The sequence below is a fragment of the Kogia breviceps genome, chromosome 2, assembly GCF_026419965.1.
Source record: "Kogia breviceps isolate mKogBre1 chromosome 2, mKogBre1 haplotype 1, whole genome shotgun sequence".
In the NCBI taxonomy this organism is placed as follows: Eukaryota; Metazoa; Chordata; class Mammalia; order Artiodactyla; family Physeteridae; genus Kogia; species Kogia breviceps.
In genome coordinates, this window is record NC_081311.1 from 11,858,377 (window position 1) to 11,878,490 (window position 20,114).

General features: G+C 53.7%; 1 protein-coding gene across 5 annotated transcripts in view; it reads right to left on the minus strand.

Annotated features, from left to right (window-relative positions):
* GRK5 (G protein-coupled receptor kinase 5) overlaps positions 1–20,114 on the minus strand; it is a 293,743-nt gene that overhangs the window by 176,633 nt on the left and 96,996 nt on the right. For 4 of the 5 annotated variants that reach the window (XR_010838817.1, XM_059052466.2, XM_067024552.1 and 1 more), the window contains exon 2: positions 7,813–7,908. Coding sequence is in view for 3 of the 5 variants with exons in the window: in XM_059052466.2 (XP_058908449.1) it covers positions 7,813–7,908 (96 nt within the window). In the remaining 2 variants the exon portion in view is untranslated. Of the gene's footprint in view, positions 1–7,812; positions 7,909–19,825; positions 19,881–20,114 lie in introns of those variants that run through there. The other variant, XM_067024554.1, reaches the window with a different exon arrangement.

The following is a 20,114-nucleotide window of genomic DNA, read 5'->3' on the forward strand; positions in this document are numbered from 1 at the left end:
AAAAAAAAAAAAAAAAAAATCACCTTACGGATAAAGCTAATATCCCTTCTGACCTCTCTATACCTTCCCCAGGGGTAACCTTTATTAGGGCTCTGGGGTGCAACCTGCCATATGTCCCTGCAAAGAAACCTACAAGGCCAGGGGTCTGGGCACAGTGTCACGCCATCGGCTTCCACAGGTTGCTGTGGGGCTGAGGGGAAGGAGGGCTGAGGGCCGCAGGGATATCAGGGTGGCCTCCAGGAAGGGGAGGCCAGAAGCAGGGGCTCAAGGAAGGGAAGGATTCAAATGATCCCAAGGCTGGAGTCCCTGGGGCACTGGACCCACGAGATGTCAGCACAGAAGTAGCTGGCTGCATTCATCGTTGCAGCCAATGCGGCTTCTTTGGGAAACTCTAAAGCCCTTTGCCACGCGCCACTAGTACCACAATGATGGTGGTGACAGGATGGCTTCTTCTAGGCACTGTGCTGGCCCTCCCGACGGTTCTACCAGGTTGGTAATAGTGTCTCCCATTTGATAAGACAAAGAAACGACAACCCAGAGAAATTAAGCAACCTGCCCCATGTCACACGTCTGGGAGCAGCAGAGCCACCGTTTGACCTTAATGCCAATGACTTTCCACAAGACGACCCTGCTTCTGCGGCCAATGGTACAGCTCCTGGGCCTGCAACAATGCCCAGCACCCAGCAGGAGCTCAACAAATATTTGTAGGCTGACTTCTTGTTTAAAGACCATGAGCAATGCTGGGTGAATAGTCAAAACTAGGCTAGTTCAAGGCAGTCTTCACATTATTACAGTATTTTGTTTTTTCTTCTTTAAGGTTAAAAGTCTCCATTTTCTTCCAGGAATCCCCCACAGCCTAGAGCTTCTGCTCCTGGAAAGAGTTAAGGCTTTGGCAAGACGCTGTCCCACAAGGCAAACGAAATCTCTCCCGTCCCGTCCGTCGATGAGTGTACAGGGCACCGTGGCAGCTACTTTCTGCGAACAGCCTCCTGGTAAACGTCAGCCTCACCAGGGGGTGGGGAGGGGCCTTGATTTATTATATAGCTTTTGCACAGTTCCTACAGAAATATTGCCAAACAGTGGAATAATCAACTCTTTCACTCATACTCTTTTTTTTTTTTAATGAAAGAAAAAAGCATGCAATGAGCCTGAGCTAAATAAATAAAAATGCCACACTTTTTGCCCAACAGAATTTTCTGCGTCACTGAGAAATATTTGCAGACCTCAACAATCTTTTATTTTCACAATGACGTTCCAGCCTTCCAAGTTTTGGACATTCTGAGAACTTCTTTGATTTGGACCCTCTAATTATCTTACCATTAGCTTACTAACGAATGCCATTATTTGATGTTTCATCAAGCAGATATCAAAGAACCCTCCTTCTCTCACGATCCGTCTGCTCCCCTCCAGGACTGTCTAAAATCAGTTACTCATATCTGGGGCTCACACTGGAAGCAGATTCATGTGGCAATGACTCTCTCTGTCTTAATACCCGTTACTGCCAATCCCATTTACGGCTTCCAGGCTGGGAAGGAGGGCAGCATCTACTCATTCAGTCACTTCATCCGTCCATCATCCACCCATCCATCCAGCCGCCTACTCACTGTGCCAGCGATGGGGACGCCAAGATGGAGAGCACGTGGCCCATGCCCCCAGGGAGCTCACACAAAGAGATGCCCTGGGAGGCTCAGAGTGACGTCACTTCCTCCAGGGAAGTTCCTGACGGGTGCAAGACCCTCCACTCGGCAACCTGTCCTTCCATCATGGCCCTTTCTCAGAATTTGTTATCACCTCTTTATTTCTGCCAGTCTCTTGGGTTCAGCCATGAATGAGCTCGAGGGGCGGGGGGCAGGAGTCAGGCCTGTTTCCCCAGTGCACAGCATATCATAAGTGCTCAGTGAACACTTGCTGAATAAGCAAATGAACATGCTACCCCTACTTCGAAGATAAAAGAAAGAAAAAAGAGACAGATAGAAATGTCTATCCCTCCGAGTACCTACTGAGTTTCTCTGCTGTGGGTGCTGGCTGGGGGCTGATGCCGAAATGTTTATAAAGTCAGTATGATGCTGGGGAGTGGAGAGCTGCAGCTCAGGACCAGGGGCCTGGACTGTCCTGGGCAGGTCACTTCTCCTCGTGGAGTCTAACAGGCTCTGAAATTCAGACTCAGGTCTGAAATGGGTGGCTAGACGAGATGCTCTCTAGTTCCTTGAGTCTGAGCATTCTGCAAAAGCCTAACATCACTGTGAGAATTACTCCAGTTGCAGCCTCAGGGGAAACGGGCCTGGACCAGGAGCCACCAGGTCACCTGCCCCTCTGACTTGCTCATCTATCTAGTAGGGAGTGGGGGAAGGGAGACTTAAAGCAGATGCTTTCTAAGGTGCCTCCTAAGTCTGAACTTTTATGACTTTAAACCACTGGATAGATGAAATGTCGGTATGGCAAGCATATGTCACGGAATTTTTAAACAGAGCCCTCATTTCCAATACTTCACTTCATTCATTCCTTCATTCACTCTCCCAACACTTAGTGAACCCCTACTGTGTGCCAGACACCGTTCCAGTGGTGACCCACACAAGACACAGTCAGTATTGTCATGGGACATCCAGTCCAGTAAGGGAGAGAGAAAATACACAGGTCAACAACTAAACAAAGGATGACCGCAGCTGAGGGCACAGGCCAAGAACATGAATAAACAGCACAGTGTGAAAGACAGCAATTAGAGGGCAAGTACATTTCCTTTCTAAAGGCTGGTTGGGAAGGCTTTTCTACGGAGGTGATATCTGAACTGAGACCTAAAGGCCCCCTAGAAGAAGTGTGGGAAAGAGCATTCCAGACAGAGGACAGCAGGGGCAAAGGCTCCAGGCCACAGACAAGCTTGGGGTAGTCAAGGGACAAAAGGGGAACCAGCACAGCAAACTGAATGGAGGAGGAGGGAGTGGCTCACAAGGGACAGGGTGGGAGGGGCATTGCCAAGAGGTCCGTGATAGGATTCAGGGGGTCTGTGAGCGTGGACGGAGAAAAATGTCGTCTCTCTCTCTTCACCAGCCTCTAACTGGAAATGAGCGCTTCATCGACTCACAAATGTGGACAGCAACCCACAGTAATGCTAGCAGTGCCTGGGACTCGTCAACGGCACAAATCTCAGACCCACGCGTATCACCATCATTGCGGCTATCGGGAAATATCACGTACGCTCCTCACCAATTCAAAATTACAGTAGCTGTTAGACCAGCTGCTGGGCCTTATTAAAGTATTAACAGAAAAGCACATATACTTCAAGATCATAAAATTTTGAAGTATCTAATAACTATTTGAAAAGAACTGGTTTCCTCTGCAACCCTGCGTATTTTATTTGCTGTACGGAAAAGCATTATTCCGAGAAGGGATCCCTAGGCTTCACGCAACGACCGAAGAGCTCATAAGCCATGGTGAGAAGTTTGTCTTTTATTACAGGTGGGAGGAGCTGCTGCAGCGGTTTCAGCAGGGGATCCAAGGGGTGCCGTTTTCACTTCTCAGAATCCCCCTGGCTGCTGGGGGAGATGGCCTGTGGTTGTCTGGGCAGTGCTGGGGGAGAGAGAGGGTGTGGCTTTAACAGACCGCTGTTCTGGCCAGTGAACGGGGTCCTTGTGGCCTCCGTCCTCCCCTATGATCAAGAGCCTTCCCACGTGGCCCTCTGGGCCCGTAAGGGCCTCATCACCCCGGCCCAAAGCCTGCTCTGGGACATCCTCCCAAAGAGCTTCAGAAAGTGAGCTCATGCGTCCACAAGAAAAATAAATGCGGCATTTGCCACTGTTTGGTGTGTATATTGGTCTAGAAAAGAAATGAGATTTTTATTTAAGAAAGCCTTCCAGCAGGACCCCAGCAGAGGCTGGGCAAACACCAGGGCGTCGGACTGTAAACACGGAGGAAGGCCCGAGCCCTGGGGCCGGTCGCCGCGAGCTGCAGCCCCTCGGTTTATGGCGGCCTTCCTGTTTTCCCGGCCTCTCTTCACACTGCACTCATACACAGAGTCTTTTCAATCCCTCTAGGAGAACAGAAGAATTCATTTTCACACGCCAGCGTGCACGTTTCTCTCACCCTCCCAGGGGAGTGGATCCTGACAAGAGGCCCGTTTATGGACCTTGATGGACAGATGGGGATGGGGCCCATGGGGTGGAATCCACCGACAGAGAAAAGCTCAGAAGCGAATCCTAGGCTCCAGGGGGTCCCCCATACCGGAAGTGAAGAGGGTGCGGCGGGGCCAACTGGAAGGTGAGGGGCTTTTGGGGCACTTCTGGGGCAATGCCTGGAGGCCCCATAGGGAGCAGGGCTAGAGTGGGGGGCGCTGAGAGGTGGTGTCGCGGACTGAACCTCGGCAGAACTCGCTCACCTCCAAGTATCAGGATCTGTGTGTCAGAGAGGAGAGACGTGGAGACGGAGGGAGCCCTGGGTCTGAGCCTGGCACTAGGATAGGTGAAAAGAAAGGTAGACAGTGAGGCGTCCACGTTGCTGGGCTGAACTGTAGCCGAAGCGTGACCGTTCTGGACGGGCCAGCTCAGCTCAGCTGTCCTTTTCCCAGGCCGCTGGCTAGAGAGAACAGGATTTTTTTTTGGGGGGGGGGGGACGTCTTTTCTGTTGCACCCATTGGCATCTCCGGGTAGTGAGTTTCACCAGCACCTGGTCCCTGGGATTTAAGGGAGGCAAAAAAGAAAAGCCAGGAGCTCACTGGCACATCACTCCTCACATCCTGAGGTCCCAGCCAGTCTGCCTCTTCCTCCATTTTTTTTTTTTTTAAATGCTTGTTTTGCTTATTTATTTATTTATTTATTTATTTTTGGCTGTGTTGGGTCTTCGTTGCTGTGCACGGGCTTCTCTCTAGTTGTGGCAAGCGGGGGCTAACTCTTCATTACGGTGCGCGGGCTTCTCACTGCGGTGGCCTCTGTTTGTTGCAGAGCACGGGCTCTAGGCGCGCAGGCTTCAGTAGTTGTTGCACGAGGGTTCCGTAGTTGTCGCTCACGGGCTTAGTTGCTCCGTGGCACGTGGGATCTTCCCGGACCGGGGCTCGAACCCGTGTCCCCTGCATTGGCAGGCGGACTCTTAACCACTGCGCCACCAGGGAAGCCCCTTTAGCAATCTTCCTATATTTTTTTATATGTGACGTCCAGAGCTCTGGACTGCCCATGGTGGGCGGGATAGGAAACAACGCATCTGCTCCACGTTGTCTGGAACTGGAAGTCCTATAGTTGACGTTTGTGTTTTCCATTTTCAAGAGACATATGAATCAAATATAGCAAATATTAACATTTCTTTAACCCAGGTGGCAGGTACACGAATGCTCCTCATAGGACTCTCAACACTCTTCCATTTATTTAAAACACTGCAGAAGCTCAGTGTTCACTTTCATACCACTTCATTCATTCTTTCCTTCACTCGTTCATTCAACTACTGTGCTCCTCCTGTAAGCAGGCACCAGGCACGTGGTGGTGAATTTAAAAGATCCTTTTCGAGGAGACTTTCGCACTTGAGGGGCAAACAGACATCCAGTAATAACTGGGGGTGGGAGGTGGGGAGGTGGGAGGTGCCCTGACAAAAGGGCAGGATGCTTTGAAAGACCCTGGCTGGGAGCTAATTTAAATTCTCTGAGGAGGTGGCCTTCAGAGCTGGCTGGGCCCTGAGGACCATTCCCGACACCACCACCTGCAGGCAATTAACCCAAAGGCAGAGAAGCAAATGGGCTCCGCCTGCTGGGCCCCTCCCAGGTGATACTGGCCCTCACGCGGTTACCCTGCCTCTCTACACAGCTCCCCCCATTTGGATGGTCCTTTCCTCCTATTTCAAGTCCTCTCTTCCACATCAACACCTCAGAAGGGTCTCTTGGATCAGCCCTATGGCTCCGAGATTGAGTGGGAGCCATTCCTGGGCCTGTTGAGAAAAAGCTGGGCTCAGCATCCAGGAAAGGCATGTGGTAGCTGGAGAACTGGCTCGCCCTGGACGAAGAGGATGGAGAAGAGGGTCTGCCTCCCCAGGGGTGTGCGGAGACCATGGCGTCTGAGGTCCCCACCCCTCCCCGCCCCTAGGCCCTACTCTCTCCAGGCCTAAAGAACCAGATAGCCCCGGGAGGGTGGCGGCAGATTCCAGGGACTCTCCTTCCTCTCCCCTCTCTGAAGGCTACTTGTGAGTTGTCAGTGGCAAAACCCTCCCCGACATCCTCCCAGCCCCAGAAGAAGAGCCCCGTCTTCTCTCGCCCCGCTGCCCCATGTACCTCCAGATCAAGAGAGAACTTGGGCACCCCCAACACGAGTGGCCCAGCAGAGTGGGAGCTGCTGTGCATTCCAGGAAGGAAGTCAAGTGCTAAGGGGAGTGGTCCCGGGCTCCAGAGAAGCCCTTCACACACCTGGTCTCACTGGACTGGGTTCATGAGCACTGTTTTCAGCTGAGGAAACTGAGGCTCATTAAGATTAAGTAGCTTGTCAGGTGGCTGGAGAGCGGGTGAGGATTGAGCCCAAATCCGCCTGGACCCAGAGGCCCTGATCTCTTAGGCCAACTGCTCTCTCAGCCCCAAGAACACCGTGGGGACTCCGACCTGAGGTTTTAAGGACGGAAGGTGGCTCTGAGGTCATTTCCCCACCACTTAGCACCCTACTTCTTCCCTGCTCACATCTGCCTTCGTGGGACGCACGTGGCTTCCTTCCACTTCATAAGCACCAATTAAGGGAGCTCCTCCTCCGTGCTGGGCGTGTGGGGCACACAGAGAGAACAGGTCATCTGCTGTCACAGCACAACGGAAGGATCTAGAGGGGTGGCCCGGCGAGAGGACTGAGCAGGCCTGGGATGGCATCTGGTGGAGGCCAGGCCACGTGGAGAAGCCATTCAGAAAAGCTCAACGGCCACGAGTGGCCTCACGTTCCACAGCAGGCGCAGGGCAGTTCACCCAGTGCCCCGGGCAGAAGTCTCAAGAGCGGCTGGGCCTGCGGAGTTCTGGGTAACAGCATCATCCTATATGCACGCTCAAAGGATCTGAGTATAAGAAACACAGTATGGCACAGCCGTGACCTCTAGCAGTCAGGAGCAGATAAGACGCCTTCATGCAGCAAGCGGGAGTGCCCCACCCTGGGCACAGAGGGGAGAAGGGCCAGGGCTCCCACCAGCACAGAGCCCTCGTCCGGTCCCCCAGCCTCCTCACCACAGCCGCGTTCGGAGCACGGCCGGGGACAGACCGCCCTTGTGCATTTGGCAGTGCCAGCTCCTCGGGAGACAAGCGCCCTCTGCTCTTGGAGCTGCCTGGCCGTGTGGGTGCTGAATAAAGAGGATAGGGCTGTGTACTGAGCAGGGCAGCTCCTCGGTGAGAACCCACATCCCCAGCAGCAGGGAAGGGGGGCCCAGAGGCTCACCACCCCGCCTCAACTCCCAAAGCCTGGGGCTGCTTCCTGAGGGCAGGACCCACGGGCCCCAGGAAGGAAGGGTGGAAAGCTACGAGGGGGGGCTCAGGGCCAGGAGTGGCCCACCTCCACCGCCCTCCCACAAGCTGTGCAACCTTGGTCCAATTACAGAATCTCTCTGTGACTTGGTTTCCCCAGCTGAAAAGTGGAGTAAACTAATAGCCTCAAAGGGTGATTGGGAGATAATCCTGCCCGGCACACACCAAATACTCGACGAATGTTGGCTGCATCTTTATATCAATTAGCAAAGGCATCAGCCTGGACCTCCTACCTGGCATCACTTTACTGCATTAATCGATTTGTACCTGACTCACCGTTCAGATGGTTCCAGTCAATGGGTCCCTTGCTCCCCTCCCCGTCCCTCCTCGAGCCCCCTCGAGGCAGGACAGCTTACCTATGGTCCTTCGGAGGTCTTCACACTGGCTAACGTGAGGGAACTTCAGGATTTCCTTCCACTTCTTGCTTTTCCCTTTGCGCTTTCCTCCGCCCCCTGCAGAGATGGGGGAGAAAGATGAGGAGCTGATGCTGGTGTTGTCCAAGGCTCCAGAGCCTGTGTCCCAGCCCAGTGAGCCTGTGCACAGCTTCCTGGCTGGGAGACAGGGACACGCCCCGCTCCCCAGCCAGCATCAGGCCCGTGTGTTCTTCCTGCAGGCTCACTCGGGCCTGGGCCCCCGCCACCACCGGCAGCAGCAGTCCCTCCCATCCTTCACGCCTGCACCCACACCGGGCACCCTGTTCTTCCTCGGCGTCTCCCACGGCTGTGCAGCCCTGCTGGGTGCCCGGTATTCGCCCCAGACTCGACCACAACCTTCCAGCGGCGGAGGCCAGGCCTGTCGGCCTGGGAAATCCTGGTGAAATGGGTTCACAAGCGGGTGGACTGCGGCCCCCTCACCACCTCATTTTATCCTCTTGTTTCCTGGGGAGTCCCCATCCCCAGCTGGAGGCCAGGTGTTGGGGACAAGGACTTCAACTCCCACTTGTCCTGGGTACCCCCCTTCTTCTCCTGCCTCACAAACCCCAGGGTCTCAGGGGATGCATTTCTCAAGGCTGGAAGGACTGCTTCCTGAAGGACCCCGTCAGGCCTCGCATCCTGTCCAGTGTGCACGTGTAATGAACACGCACACGCTAGGGACACACACGCAATGGATATGCACACATGACAGACATACAAACACAATGAACACACATGTAACAAACACACCCAAGGAACACGTACATGCAGTGAACACACGGAGCTACCTAAGGTGCACACACAGGTGTTCCCATCATCCCTGCCACACCTTATCCGCGGACAGATGTCAGAACGCTCAGGTGTGCAAACGGCAAGGGGGGGCCGACTCCAGCCTACGTGTCCCTGAGCCCACCGCCGTTTGGAACTTGGACCTGGAGGCACCTCTGTGTCACGTGGCCAGGACCCCGCCAAGAACCTGAGATGCCATCGTCTGCCCACTGTCCCCAGAGTGGCCCTTAAATTCCACTGGTCGGTGACTCACCAAAGGTCACACAGTCCTTTAGGCCCCTCAGCGTCTCGGAATTTTAAGGGCTTCTTATCCTCCTTCATGTGATCACCACCTCAAGTACCCGCGAAGTTTGGGGCCAGTTAAAGAGACGCCAGATCTTGGCCAGGCCCTCAGCACCCTGGGCTGCTCCCCCCAGCCTCTGACCCCCCCAGAGAGGGTCTGGGCAGGGCAAGGCCCCTTTCTTCAGCCAGCCAACCCAGGGACTCCCGGAGGACCTCGGCTCTGGGCCCGGCCCAGCGTGTGCCAGCGCTGGCACAGAGCTGATCTCAGTAAAGGGAGATTCCCAACTCATCCAACTGCCCTGCAAAGCTGAGGCCACCTTCCTGAACAGCAAGTGGGTGGGCTTCTGAGGATGGGACCAGGACCCCCACCCGGGGGGCCAGGAAGGAGGAGAGGGAGCTGACGGCAGAGGGACAGGACACGGTCCATTTCCTAGCTCTCTGCTCGTTTTGTCTTGAGCCCAGCCAACCAGCCCCAGCTCCCCGTGCCGAAGTCTCCACAAAGGTCAAAGGCCCCAGCTTCCAAGGAACAAAACAAATGGGTATGGGGCTCATGCTGTGGCCAGACGCTGTTTGAACATTACCTTACTTAATCCTCAGAATGACTCGTGGAGGAGGAAATCACCGGGCATATCACAGATGCAGAAACAGATGTAGAAACAGACGTCCGACATTGCGTAACTCACCAGCTGAATGCCTGTCCGACTCCACTGTGCTCTTGGCTCCAGCTGGCACCAACACACCGTCACACGACCGCACACACCTCAGAGCCCTTCTGCAGGCCCTGCCCTGGTCCCCGCTCTAACTCTCCCAGGCAGAACCATTACTATTCCCACTTGACAGACAAGGAAACTGAGGCGCGGGGAAGAAAGAAGCAAGTCACATATAGCCCCACAGCTCACAAATGGCAGGGCCAAGACCCCAGCCTGAGCAGAATCCGGACCCTAGGCATTCACACTCACCCTTCTGTCTACAAAGCTCCCTTTCGGGAGCACCGAAAGCAAAGGAAACTCCCAGGTATCAAAGAGGAAGCTGGCATCGGACCTCAGAAGTGATACGGCATCCGGTAGGAGGATACAGAACTTGAATCTCTCCAGCTGAGGCCCAAGCCACTGAGAAAAGATGCCACCCCGGGCCCGAGGCCTGAAGAGCTGCTCTGTCGGACCCACATCTGGCTTGTTGGTTTGTTTGCCTGTTCATTGAGCCCGGGGTCAAGATTTAAACGTGGAGATGTTACATATGAATCCAGATTTGGGACTTCTCTTCCATAACCAGACACCCCACATGGCAAGGATCAGCTGGAGCCGGGCAGCAGCTGCCCCTGCAGACAGGACAAGTGGCCTCCATTCGGCAGCTGGCCTGGCCCCTGTAAAGGTTACTTATGTGCTTCCCCCAGGGAAGGGCCGCCACCTCGAGAAATCAGCCAAGTCCGCTGCTCCCATCCCCATCAGCCCCGGCTCCGAGGCTTAAAAGGGCCATTAGAACTCATCCAGTCTGCACCCCCCTGCGCCCCCATTGATTCCCACACTATCTGTTCCCAGATCTGGCTGGGATTAAGCACTTTTGTGTGTGTGGTAAAATATACATAACAGAAAATGTACCATTTGAACCATCTGTAGGTATGCAATTCAGTGACATTCACATTGTTGTGCAACCGTCACCACCGTCCACCTCCAGAAGTTCTTCATCATCTCAAATGGAAACTCTGTACCCATCAAACACCAGCTTCCACTCCCCTCTACCCCTGGCAACCACCTTTCTACTTTCTGTCTCTCTGATTTGACTACTCTAGGGGCCTCACGAGTGACATCGTACAAGATGTGCTCTTTTGTGACTGGCTGATTTCACTTAGCATGATGCCTTCAAGGTACATCCATGTTGTAGCGTGTGTCAGATTTCACTCCATTTTAAGGCTGAATAATACTCCGTTGTGTGTATACAGCACATTTTGTTTATGCATTTGTCTGTTGATGGACACTTGGGTTGTTTCCACCTTTTGGCTATCGTGAATACTGCTGCTCTGAATATCTGAGTCCCTGTTTTCAATTCTTTTGGGTATATGCCTAGGAGCAGAATTGCTGGATCATATGGTAATTCTATGTTTACCTTTTTGGAGGAACTGGTGAAGCCCTCTTGACAACAGAGACTCCCAGGCTGCCCCCCATCAGCCTGAGCCCCAACCCTCTGTGATCGGAACCCAGGAGTCGGGCTACGTAAAAGGCTCCCCAGGCGATTCTTAGGTAGTCAGTCTATGGCAACAGGAGTCTATTTAAGACACACACACGCACACACACACTTTTTTATAGATTAATTTATCCATTAAGAAAATTAACACCCCAAAATTTAAAAATTGACAAAATTCATTAATTCATTAAACCAATATGTGTAGAACATCTAGTAAATGCCAAGTACTATGCAAGTGCTGCGGACTTGGGGACGGGCAAGACAGATGGGGTGTCACCCTCTTGAGGCTTCCTTCCTTGGGTGCCCAATCTAGTAAGGAAGACAAACATCAAAGGCTTGATTTCAGTGGTTCTCAACCCCTGGGCAATTTGTCCTCCAGGGGACATTAGGCAGTGTCTAGAGATATTTGGAGTTGTCACAACTGGATGAGGGTGCTACCAGCATCTAGCAGGCAGAGGCCAGAGATACAGTTAAACCTTGTACAATGAGCAGGACAGCACCCCACAACAGAGAACAATGTGCTCAAAGTGTCAATAGTGCTGAAATGGAGAAATGCTGCTTTATTTAATGACCGTTATGACCAACACTCAGGAGAAGTGCAAGGTTTGGGAGAGACTCGCTAGTCATGGGGCAACAGCTCTGGAGGCGGCAAAGGTGAGTCAAGGCTGGAGGATGTGACACAGAGGCTGGAGTTAGGAAGGGCCGGTGGGTACCACACAGCCACCTGGGGCTTCCTTCCTCCTCCTCCTTACCTCCTCATCCCCCAGAACAGGGCAGGGACTATGGCAGGCAAAGTAATGCTCCCCCAAAGTATCCCTTAATCCCTGGCACCTGTGAATATGTTAGGTTATGTGGCAAAGGGAATTAAGGTTGCAGATTGAACTAAGGATAATGACAGGGACATTATCCTGGATGATTTGGGTGGACTCGATGTAACCAGAATCCTTAATTGTGGAAGCAAAGGTGGGAGAGTCAGCTCAGAGTGATGTGATGTGATGTGATGTGATGTGATGTGATGTGAGAAAGACTAGACCAGCTGTTCCTGGCTTTGAAGAAGGAAGGGGCCACAAGCCAAGGAATGCAGGCGACCGCTAGAAGCTAGACAAGGCAAGAACACAGATTCTCCCCTAGAGCCCCCAGAAAGGAAAGAGCCCTGCCAAAACCCTAGTTTTAACCCAGTGAGACCCAGGTCGGACTTCTGACCTCCAGAATTGACCCCTCTGCCTGTTGAAGCCCTGCTCTTTCTTCAAGCCCCCAACCTTATGCCCCTTCCAGGGCTGCCCTTGAGAGGCAGATCCCTTGTCTGCCCATAACCCTCTCCCAGCTCAGCCCAGACCTGCTCCATATCCTTCCAGAGGGTGGGGCAGCTAACACAGCTGGCCTGGACAATTGCAAGCTTTTGTTAAGTTATGTTGACTGACTGGTTAAGTGAATATTTGCTTAGCACTGAACTAGATGCTACACGCTTGGTCCTCAATAAGGCAGTTACTAGCCCCATTTCACAGATGAGAAACCTGAGGCTCAGGGAGAGGAATTAAGGGGGCCAATGAATGAACCACACATGCAAACAGGAGCATGTATCTTCTCCGACCCACACTGACTGGCAGCCACTTCCTGTCTTGAGCATCCTTGGGCTTTATTTTCTTTACCAACCAGCCTACTGCTGTCCACAGTTTACCTTCCACATGCTAAAAATGAGACGGCCAAGAGGACAGAGCGCCTACCTTCGTGGACGTCCAGCTCATTCCATGCTTAAAAGAGCAGAGCTGAGTTGAGACCACTGGGGGTGTGGCTAGCCAGGTGGGGGGCTGCATGGAGGAAGGGGGCCCCAGCCAGGGAGGGGATGCCAGCAACACAGGCCGGGAGCCAGACAGAAGGGCTCCCATCAGAGGTGAGAAGGGACCAAGATGTCGCGCTTGTGGACATGGGCTGAACTCCACCCACTCATGGCTCTGGGGAAGGCACCAAAGGACCCGAGCAGCAGGTCTCTCTCCTGGGTGGGCAGGAGTCCAAGTAAAACCTGGAGAAAGGTGGGCGACGGGAAGATGCAGCCTCCAGAGAGGAAGTTGCTTACCAAATCACTTCTGCTTTCTCCAGCCCCCAGGGTCTCCCCTGGCTGCCAGCAATGGCCTCGTGCAGGTACACCCCAGATGGGCCGAGCGAAGTGTGATAAGGGGGTGGCAGGGCAGGAGGAGGGGAAAGTGGTCAGCAGGAGGGCAAGTCCTAGCAGGGATGGAGCGCAGGACTTGGGGAAAAAGCGAAGTAATAAAGAGCTACCCTGTCTTAAGCACGGGCCAAGTGCTCATAACAGGGTGAGCTACTGAGAAACGAACTGGCATTTCTTTTGCTCCTGTGGATGCGCCCAGGGAAGAATGAAAAGATCATGCCAAAAAACTGCCATGAGAAAACTGTCACTGTGGGGGAAGAAACTGGCTGTTATTCTTGCTGCTTTTACTGTTTTCCAGGGAGGTGTTCGTGCTTTGAAGGCTGAGGACTGAAATGAGAACGAGAGCGAGACAGCATGGCGGGGAGGCCTGTGCCCCTGCCCGGATGCCAGTGACGAGGGGCTCTGAGCTGTGAGGGGCCCGGGACCAGCCTGGCACAGGGGAGTGGAAATGAGCAGAGACCTCTCCTCCAAAGGACACTGACAAAATCGGCAACAGCAGTGACCCCGATGGTGTGAGGTCTTATTTGCTGGATTCCTTTGAGCCCTGGGGCTTCTCGTGCCATCCATGGAAGGCAGTGGGACAGACCTTTGCAAAACAATTGACCTTGAACTTCTCATCAATCTTACAGTATATTTGATTTGGAAGTTAGAGAAATGTGGCATTTCCTGTACTACCAGAGTCAGGGAGCTGTTTGTTAAGACACCCTCTCATTTAATCCTCACATCAACCACACAAGGTAGGTCCTCTTACTGGACCCATTTGACAGGTGAGGAAATAGAGTCTCAGAAAGGCAAGAACCTTGCCTCAGATCACTCAAGCGGTTTGTGTCACACACCCAGGCATCCTGACTCCTAGTCTAATGTTCTCTTCCTCCCTGGTCAGAGAAAGGTTCCTTGGGGGAAGCTGAGAAAGAAAGGCTCTCTGCATTTGTTGGAAAGACCTTCCTTCACGCCCTCGAATCAGTGGTTCCCAATGTGGTCCTTGGACCAGTTGCACCAGCATCACTGGGGAATTTGTCAGAAATGCAAAATCTTGGGCCCCACCTTAGATCTACTGAGTCAGAAATTCTGGAAGGGGGCCCAGTGGTCTGTTTTAAGGAGCCTTCCAGGTTGATTCTGATGCACAGTCTAGTTTGAGAAAACCCTTGAGCATCACGTGGGCAATGGGACGACGATGGGACCACTCTTTCTGGAACTTTCTCTCTCTGACTTATTGTTTCTGCCCTGCCTACTTCTTTTTTTAGATCTGAAAAAATTCACAGCAGTTTGGACCAATTCGGTGATCCTGGGGTCTGACTCTGACAAGAACCCCGGTCCCAGTCCCCTGCCTGGCTTGAGCATTCTTCTCACACGACGCCCATAAAACCACTCACCCGGCTACTCGCCGGGGTAGGAAGGCAAACTGGATGCGGACCCAACTGTTTCCAGAAATCCAGAGGGAGACACTGGAGAGAAGCTCACCAGTGGCCATGGGGGAACAGGTCGGTGACATGGCCTCAGGGGCCCACCACACCCGGCACCAGGCCCAGGTCTGGCTCCCTATGGAGCGGGAAGGACCCACCTCAAACCCCGACCAAATCATCAGTGCACACACCCTATACTTCCTGGGTCCCTCTCTTCCCATTCTGACCTCCTCCCTTTGGACTTCTATTGTTCTCTGGAACCCAGAGAGAAGAGCATCATCCCCGGAGATAGGCACACTGGGATCCGGAGAGGACCTGATTCGTTTTGTGGGCCCTGAGAAAGTGGAAGCCGGTCTTCCCATGGACCACATCCTCCAGGACAGACTTGTCAACTCACATTGGAAAACCGTGTTGGTGAGTGCGGTTCTAACCAAGGTGAGCAGGAAGAGAGAATCATTTAAGCTGACCCACAAAGACAGGGATTATTACCAGGATCACTGGAGCCTCTAGGAATCCAAGGAGAGGCAGCCAAGAGCAGCTGGGTTTGTGGGAACAGGAAGGCTGTGGAGCCACGGAGAGCCCGGGGCTGGGTTATCTCTGCCTCTCACTCCACCATGTGCCTCTCTGCAGACCACGCCAGGCTTACTCACCTCTTTGCATGGAACCCAATTGGCTGTTGTTGTATAACGAAGAAACTGACTTTGTCCCTGGTTCCTGGTAGGTGACCTCCCAGTCCCGGGAATTTTCAGAGTGATGGGGGTGTGGGTTTTGTTCATGGTGGGCCCCTGGAACCATACCCGAGCTCATGCTAAGGAGATGACTCAAGCTGGGGCTGGCCATGCCAGAATGACCAACCATGGGCTTAGAGAGTTGGGGCTTTGAGCCCAATGATGGTGTCCAAACTTCGGGGAGGGGAAGGGGGCTGGAGACTGGGTTCAAACACGTGGCTAATGATTCAATCAATCATGCCTAAGTAATGAAAAGTCCAATAAAAACTCTGGGCACTGGGCTGGGGTGAACTTCCTGGTTGGTGATCATACACTGGTGCCGGGAGGGTGATGTGTCCCTAGCAGACCTTGCTCTATGCATCTCCCCCTTTCGCTGGTTCAGATTTGTATCCTTTCGCTCTAATAAAATTGTAAATATAGCGCTCTCCTAAGCTCTGTGAGTCATCCTAGTGAATCATCAAACCTGAGAGGGGTTGGGGGAATCCCCAAATTTGTAGCCAATTAGTCAGAAGTATGTGTGGCCTGGGGACTCTCAAACTGGTGGCTGCGGTCTGAAGTGAGGGTGGTCTTGTGGGGACTGCGCTTCCTCTGTGGCGTCTTTGCTCACTTAGGGTCGCCAGTCTCAGAATGGTGTTGCAGCCGGCAGGCCGCAAAGCCCCCTCCCCGCCCATCTGCCAGAATCCTGAGTCTAGAGTCCCAAGGAGCAAATCTGATTGGCCAACTCACCTTTTCTCTGCAGGCACCACATGTCGTGGGCCAGCCTAGGCTCTGAAATTACCCAATCAGCTCTGGCCCTTGTGGATGGGGCGAGACGGAGGGGCTGAGCGAGCTTGGCCCGTTCAGTGCAGAGGCCCCCAGGGGGTGCCAGATGTAACTAGGGGCAGCACAGGCGAAACCACAGAAACAGCTGCCCTCCCTTCCAAAACGGTTTAGGGCACTGCTGGTGAAAGGCACAAGGACACAGGATGGAGGGGGGCCCGGGCTACAGGGGCCCCAGGATTCCCAGCAAGGCCTCTTCCTCCCGCCACCTCAGAGCCCCTTCCTCGGAATGGCTTGTGGGTCACCAAGCTTCCAGGAGGCTTGGAAAGGTCATGCTAATGCCAGGGACCAAATCTGTTAGAAATTCAAATTGTGTTGTAAAGCAGGGCTTTAGAATACACATCTGGGGGCTGGGGGTGAGAACCATGAAAACTGGAGGAGCTGCTCTCAGCGCATTTGGATCAAGGTCTGGGAGGGTCGCAAGCATCCTGGTGACCACATGGGAAGGATCGCTCTGTGTCCCCAGCCACAGAAGCTGATGACTCAGCCACTCCAGCCGGTCAAGTGGAAGGCACTGTGACAATTTTGCCTGTGATACCTGTGGAGCTAAAGAGTCTGTTAGATTCCTTTCTGACCAGGTGAGTTTTCAGGACTCAGTTTCCACAGCACTGCCAGCAGGGTCGGTTTTCCAGAAAATATCACCACGGGGAGGCCGTGGGTGTTCTCAAAGGCCACAGGCAATGCGGAGGAGGCCAGTTTTCCTGGTGGGGTAGGTGACCCCTGTGTCTGCTTGCTTCTACGCTCGCCCTCTCTGCCATCAATATTTCTGTCCCATCCACCTGGGCTCTGTCCCCTTTGCCATTGCCAGAGTGGCACCCGCAGCTGAAGCTGATGAGGAGGATGTGCCGCATCTCACTGGTTCAGTCTCTTTCCATACGGCCCCAAACAAGGCAAGATCCCAATTATAGGGCCATTTGGGACTGCGTCACTGAGTGACTCAAGCCTTTTCAAAAGGGACATGACTCCAGCCAAATGTACTTGAGGTGACCTCAGCCTGCAGGGGACTTTCTCCAACCCAATGCACTTGGCAACCACTGTGAAAGGGAGATGGACCCACCCCTCTGGCCTCAGTTTCCTCACCTGGGATGGGAGGGGGGAGGTGGGGGAGGGGAAGGGTGGTGCCAGGTCATGGCAGCAGAACACTTTTTTTCAAAAGAGTGTTTCTTTAAGAGAGAGGGGCAGGGACATATACACACTACCAAAAGTAAATTAGATAGCTAGTGGGAAGCTGCCGCATAGCACAGGGAGTTCACCTCTGTGCTTTGTGACCACCTAGAGGGGTGGGATAGGAAGGGTGGGAGGGAGGGAGACGCAAGAGGGAAGAGATATGGGAACATATGTATATGTATAACTGATTCACTTTGTTGTAAAGGAGAAACTAACACACTATTGTAAAACAGTTATACTCAAATAAAGATGTTAAAAATTAAAAAAAAAAATTTTAATAAATAAATAAAAGATCGCATTAGTACAGATAAGAAGGGAGCTGATCGGTGCGTGGGGCAAGGGGGATGGAGCTTGCAAACCCAGAGCCAGGGGCCTCGTTCTATTTTTGTAGGTCTCACTTTCTAGAAGTATCCAGTACTCACAGGGTCTCTGCCTCAGGACACCCTCTTCTGTGACATTTCCTGGACGTCCCCTGCATCTAGCTGACTCCCCCCCTCCATCCTCCCCTGTCCTCCACTCCTCCATTACCCCACCGTCCCAAAGCGCTGGAGCTGGGAGGTCAGGATCTGGTGGCGCCGAGTGGAGACGCCCCCAGAACTACCCGCTGACGGAAATGTTTGGAAGGAAACACAACACGAGGGGCTGCCAAAGGCACCTCTGGCCCAGAATCTCCTGTGATGGGAACTGTGCCATTTATAAGGGGCAGCCGAGTCCACGGCTCCTGGGGAGCATCCGGCAGCCCTGGTGTCTTCAAGCGTGTCCAGCACCGTCCTACCTGGCATAGGACCCCAGGGGTGGGCAGGAGAGGGAGGAGGGCAGGGCTCGGGGCGCAGAGCCTCTTCCCACCGAGAGGGGCTTGCCACCTTCACACTACCCCCACCTGAATTCATCAGCATTCAGGATGAAGCCCTGGGCTCCAATCAAAAGGCTGACACTGGTGCAGGCGCAGCCAAGCCGGGGAGCCCCCTGCCCAAACTCAGCGAAGCAAGGAGGACGGGACAGGACCGGAGGCCTTTCCAGGGCCTGTCTACCCGCCTGGGAGCTGAACTCCGCGGCTTAGCTGGGGCTTCCGTTGTTCACAGGGACCCCACCAGGAGGGTGGGCAAAAACCATGGGGGGCAAACGGAAGCAGTGCATTCCCACACCGCAGGCCCCGAGGCCGCCTGCACCCTCCATGGGACCAGACATGGGGAGGCAAAGACACACAGGGATCCTGACCACGGAACGTTTCGTGGTGCCCCAGCTGTCAGCTACAAGAACCGAAAACCTCCGGCACGTTCTTCAAAGGAAGCGCGGTACTGAAGCGGCGGGAGGTAGCGGGGGTGGGGCGAGGTGAGCAGCACGGGGCATGCGCGGGTCCCAGCACCTCCAGGCCCCACCCCACGGCCACGCCGCAGTCGGGTTTCCAGGGCAGAAAAACCTCAGGCACAGCCAGAAGGATCCCACAACCTCAATTAGGAAAACCCAGACCAACACCAGGCCTGGTAACTGGTTGCCATGGGGCTGGAGGGACGCGGCCCCGCCCCATCACACGGAGCCTGAGAGAGGGGAGGCCTCCGGTGTGGCTTTGCGGTGGGAGTGGGAGGGCAGGGGGGCCCGGGGACGGCCCCTCCCAGGAAACCCTTGCTGCCAAGGGCAGCGCTAAGACTGGGCCACCTTGACCAGAGGCTGCTGCCCTTGAGTGCTGGCTGCGCTGTTTACCAGGGGTTCTCACGCCCACTGCCACCGGGGCTCTTCACTGGAATATGCTAAGTGGCTAGTTATCTGAGCCCCGCCACACACGTGGTCTTGCCCAAGTCACTCAGTGCTTCCTCTTGCAAAGGAAGATGCTGCCACCCAATCTGCACCGCTGCGATAAGAGTTAGAGTCAAGTGTGCAAGTACCTAGCACAGAGGAGGGGCTCACTGAATGTAGCCATTATCACCACCACCACCACCATCACGACTTTTGGAAATGAGATAACTGAGGACACAGAGCTGGTGAGGGACAGACAGCAGGTCTAAAGCCCAGGTCTTAGGACTCCCAAGTTCAGCCATCTCTCCACCCTACCACTGCCCCCGCCCAACACACACACAGACACACACAGACACACACACACTTCCCTATCAGCATGATGTCAGCCTCTGTCCTGACATTTAGCAGAGGTGCCACAGGAAAGCCATGCAGGAGGGTTACACGATTTGGTCCCCGTGACTTCTCTGACCTCACCTGCTTCTACTCCTTCCTTCGCTCACTCCAGCCGTTCTCTCCTCCTCATGTTCCTCACATACCCCATGTACCTTCCCACCTGAGGACCTATGTATGCTCTACCTCAGGAGTCAGGAACTTTTTCTGTAAAGACCCAGGTGAAGTCCCTGAGTCACAGACAACATAATACGTAAACAAATGAACATGGCTTTATCCCAATAAAACTTTATTACCCAAACAGACAGCAGGCTGTTGGCCCGGGGGTCACAGTTCCCCTGAGTTCATCTGTTCTTGCTATTCCCTCTGCGCGGAGCCTTCCTCTTTCTCCCTGGGAGAAAACATCCCAAGTGTTAACACCTTCCCCTCCTTTAGCCTTTTGCACAAATATCACTTTCTCCATGAAGCTGACCCTGACCACCTTTTTTTCCCTAATAAATAATTTTTCCTTAATAGATAAAATTAATTATTGATACTTTAAAGTGAACCATTCAGTGGCATTTAGGACATTCACGATGCTGTGCT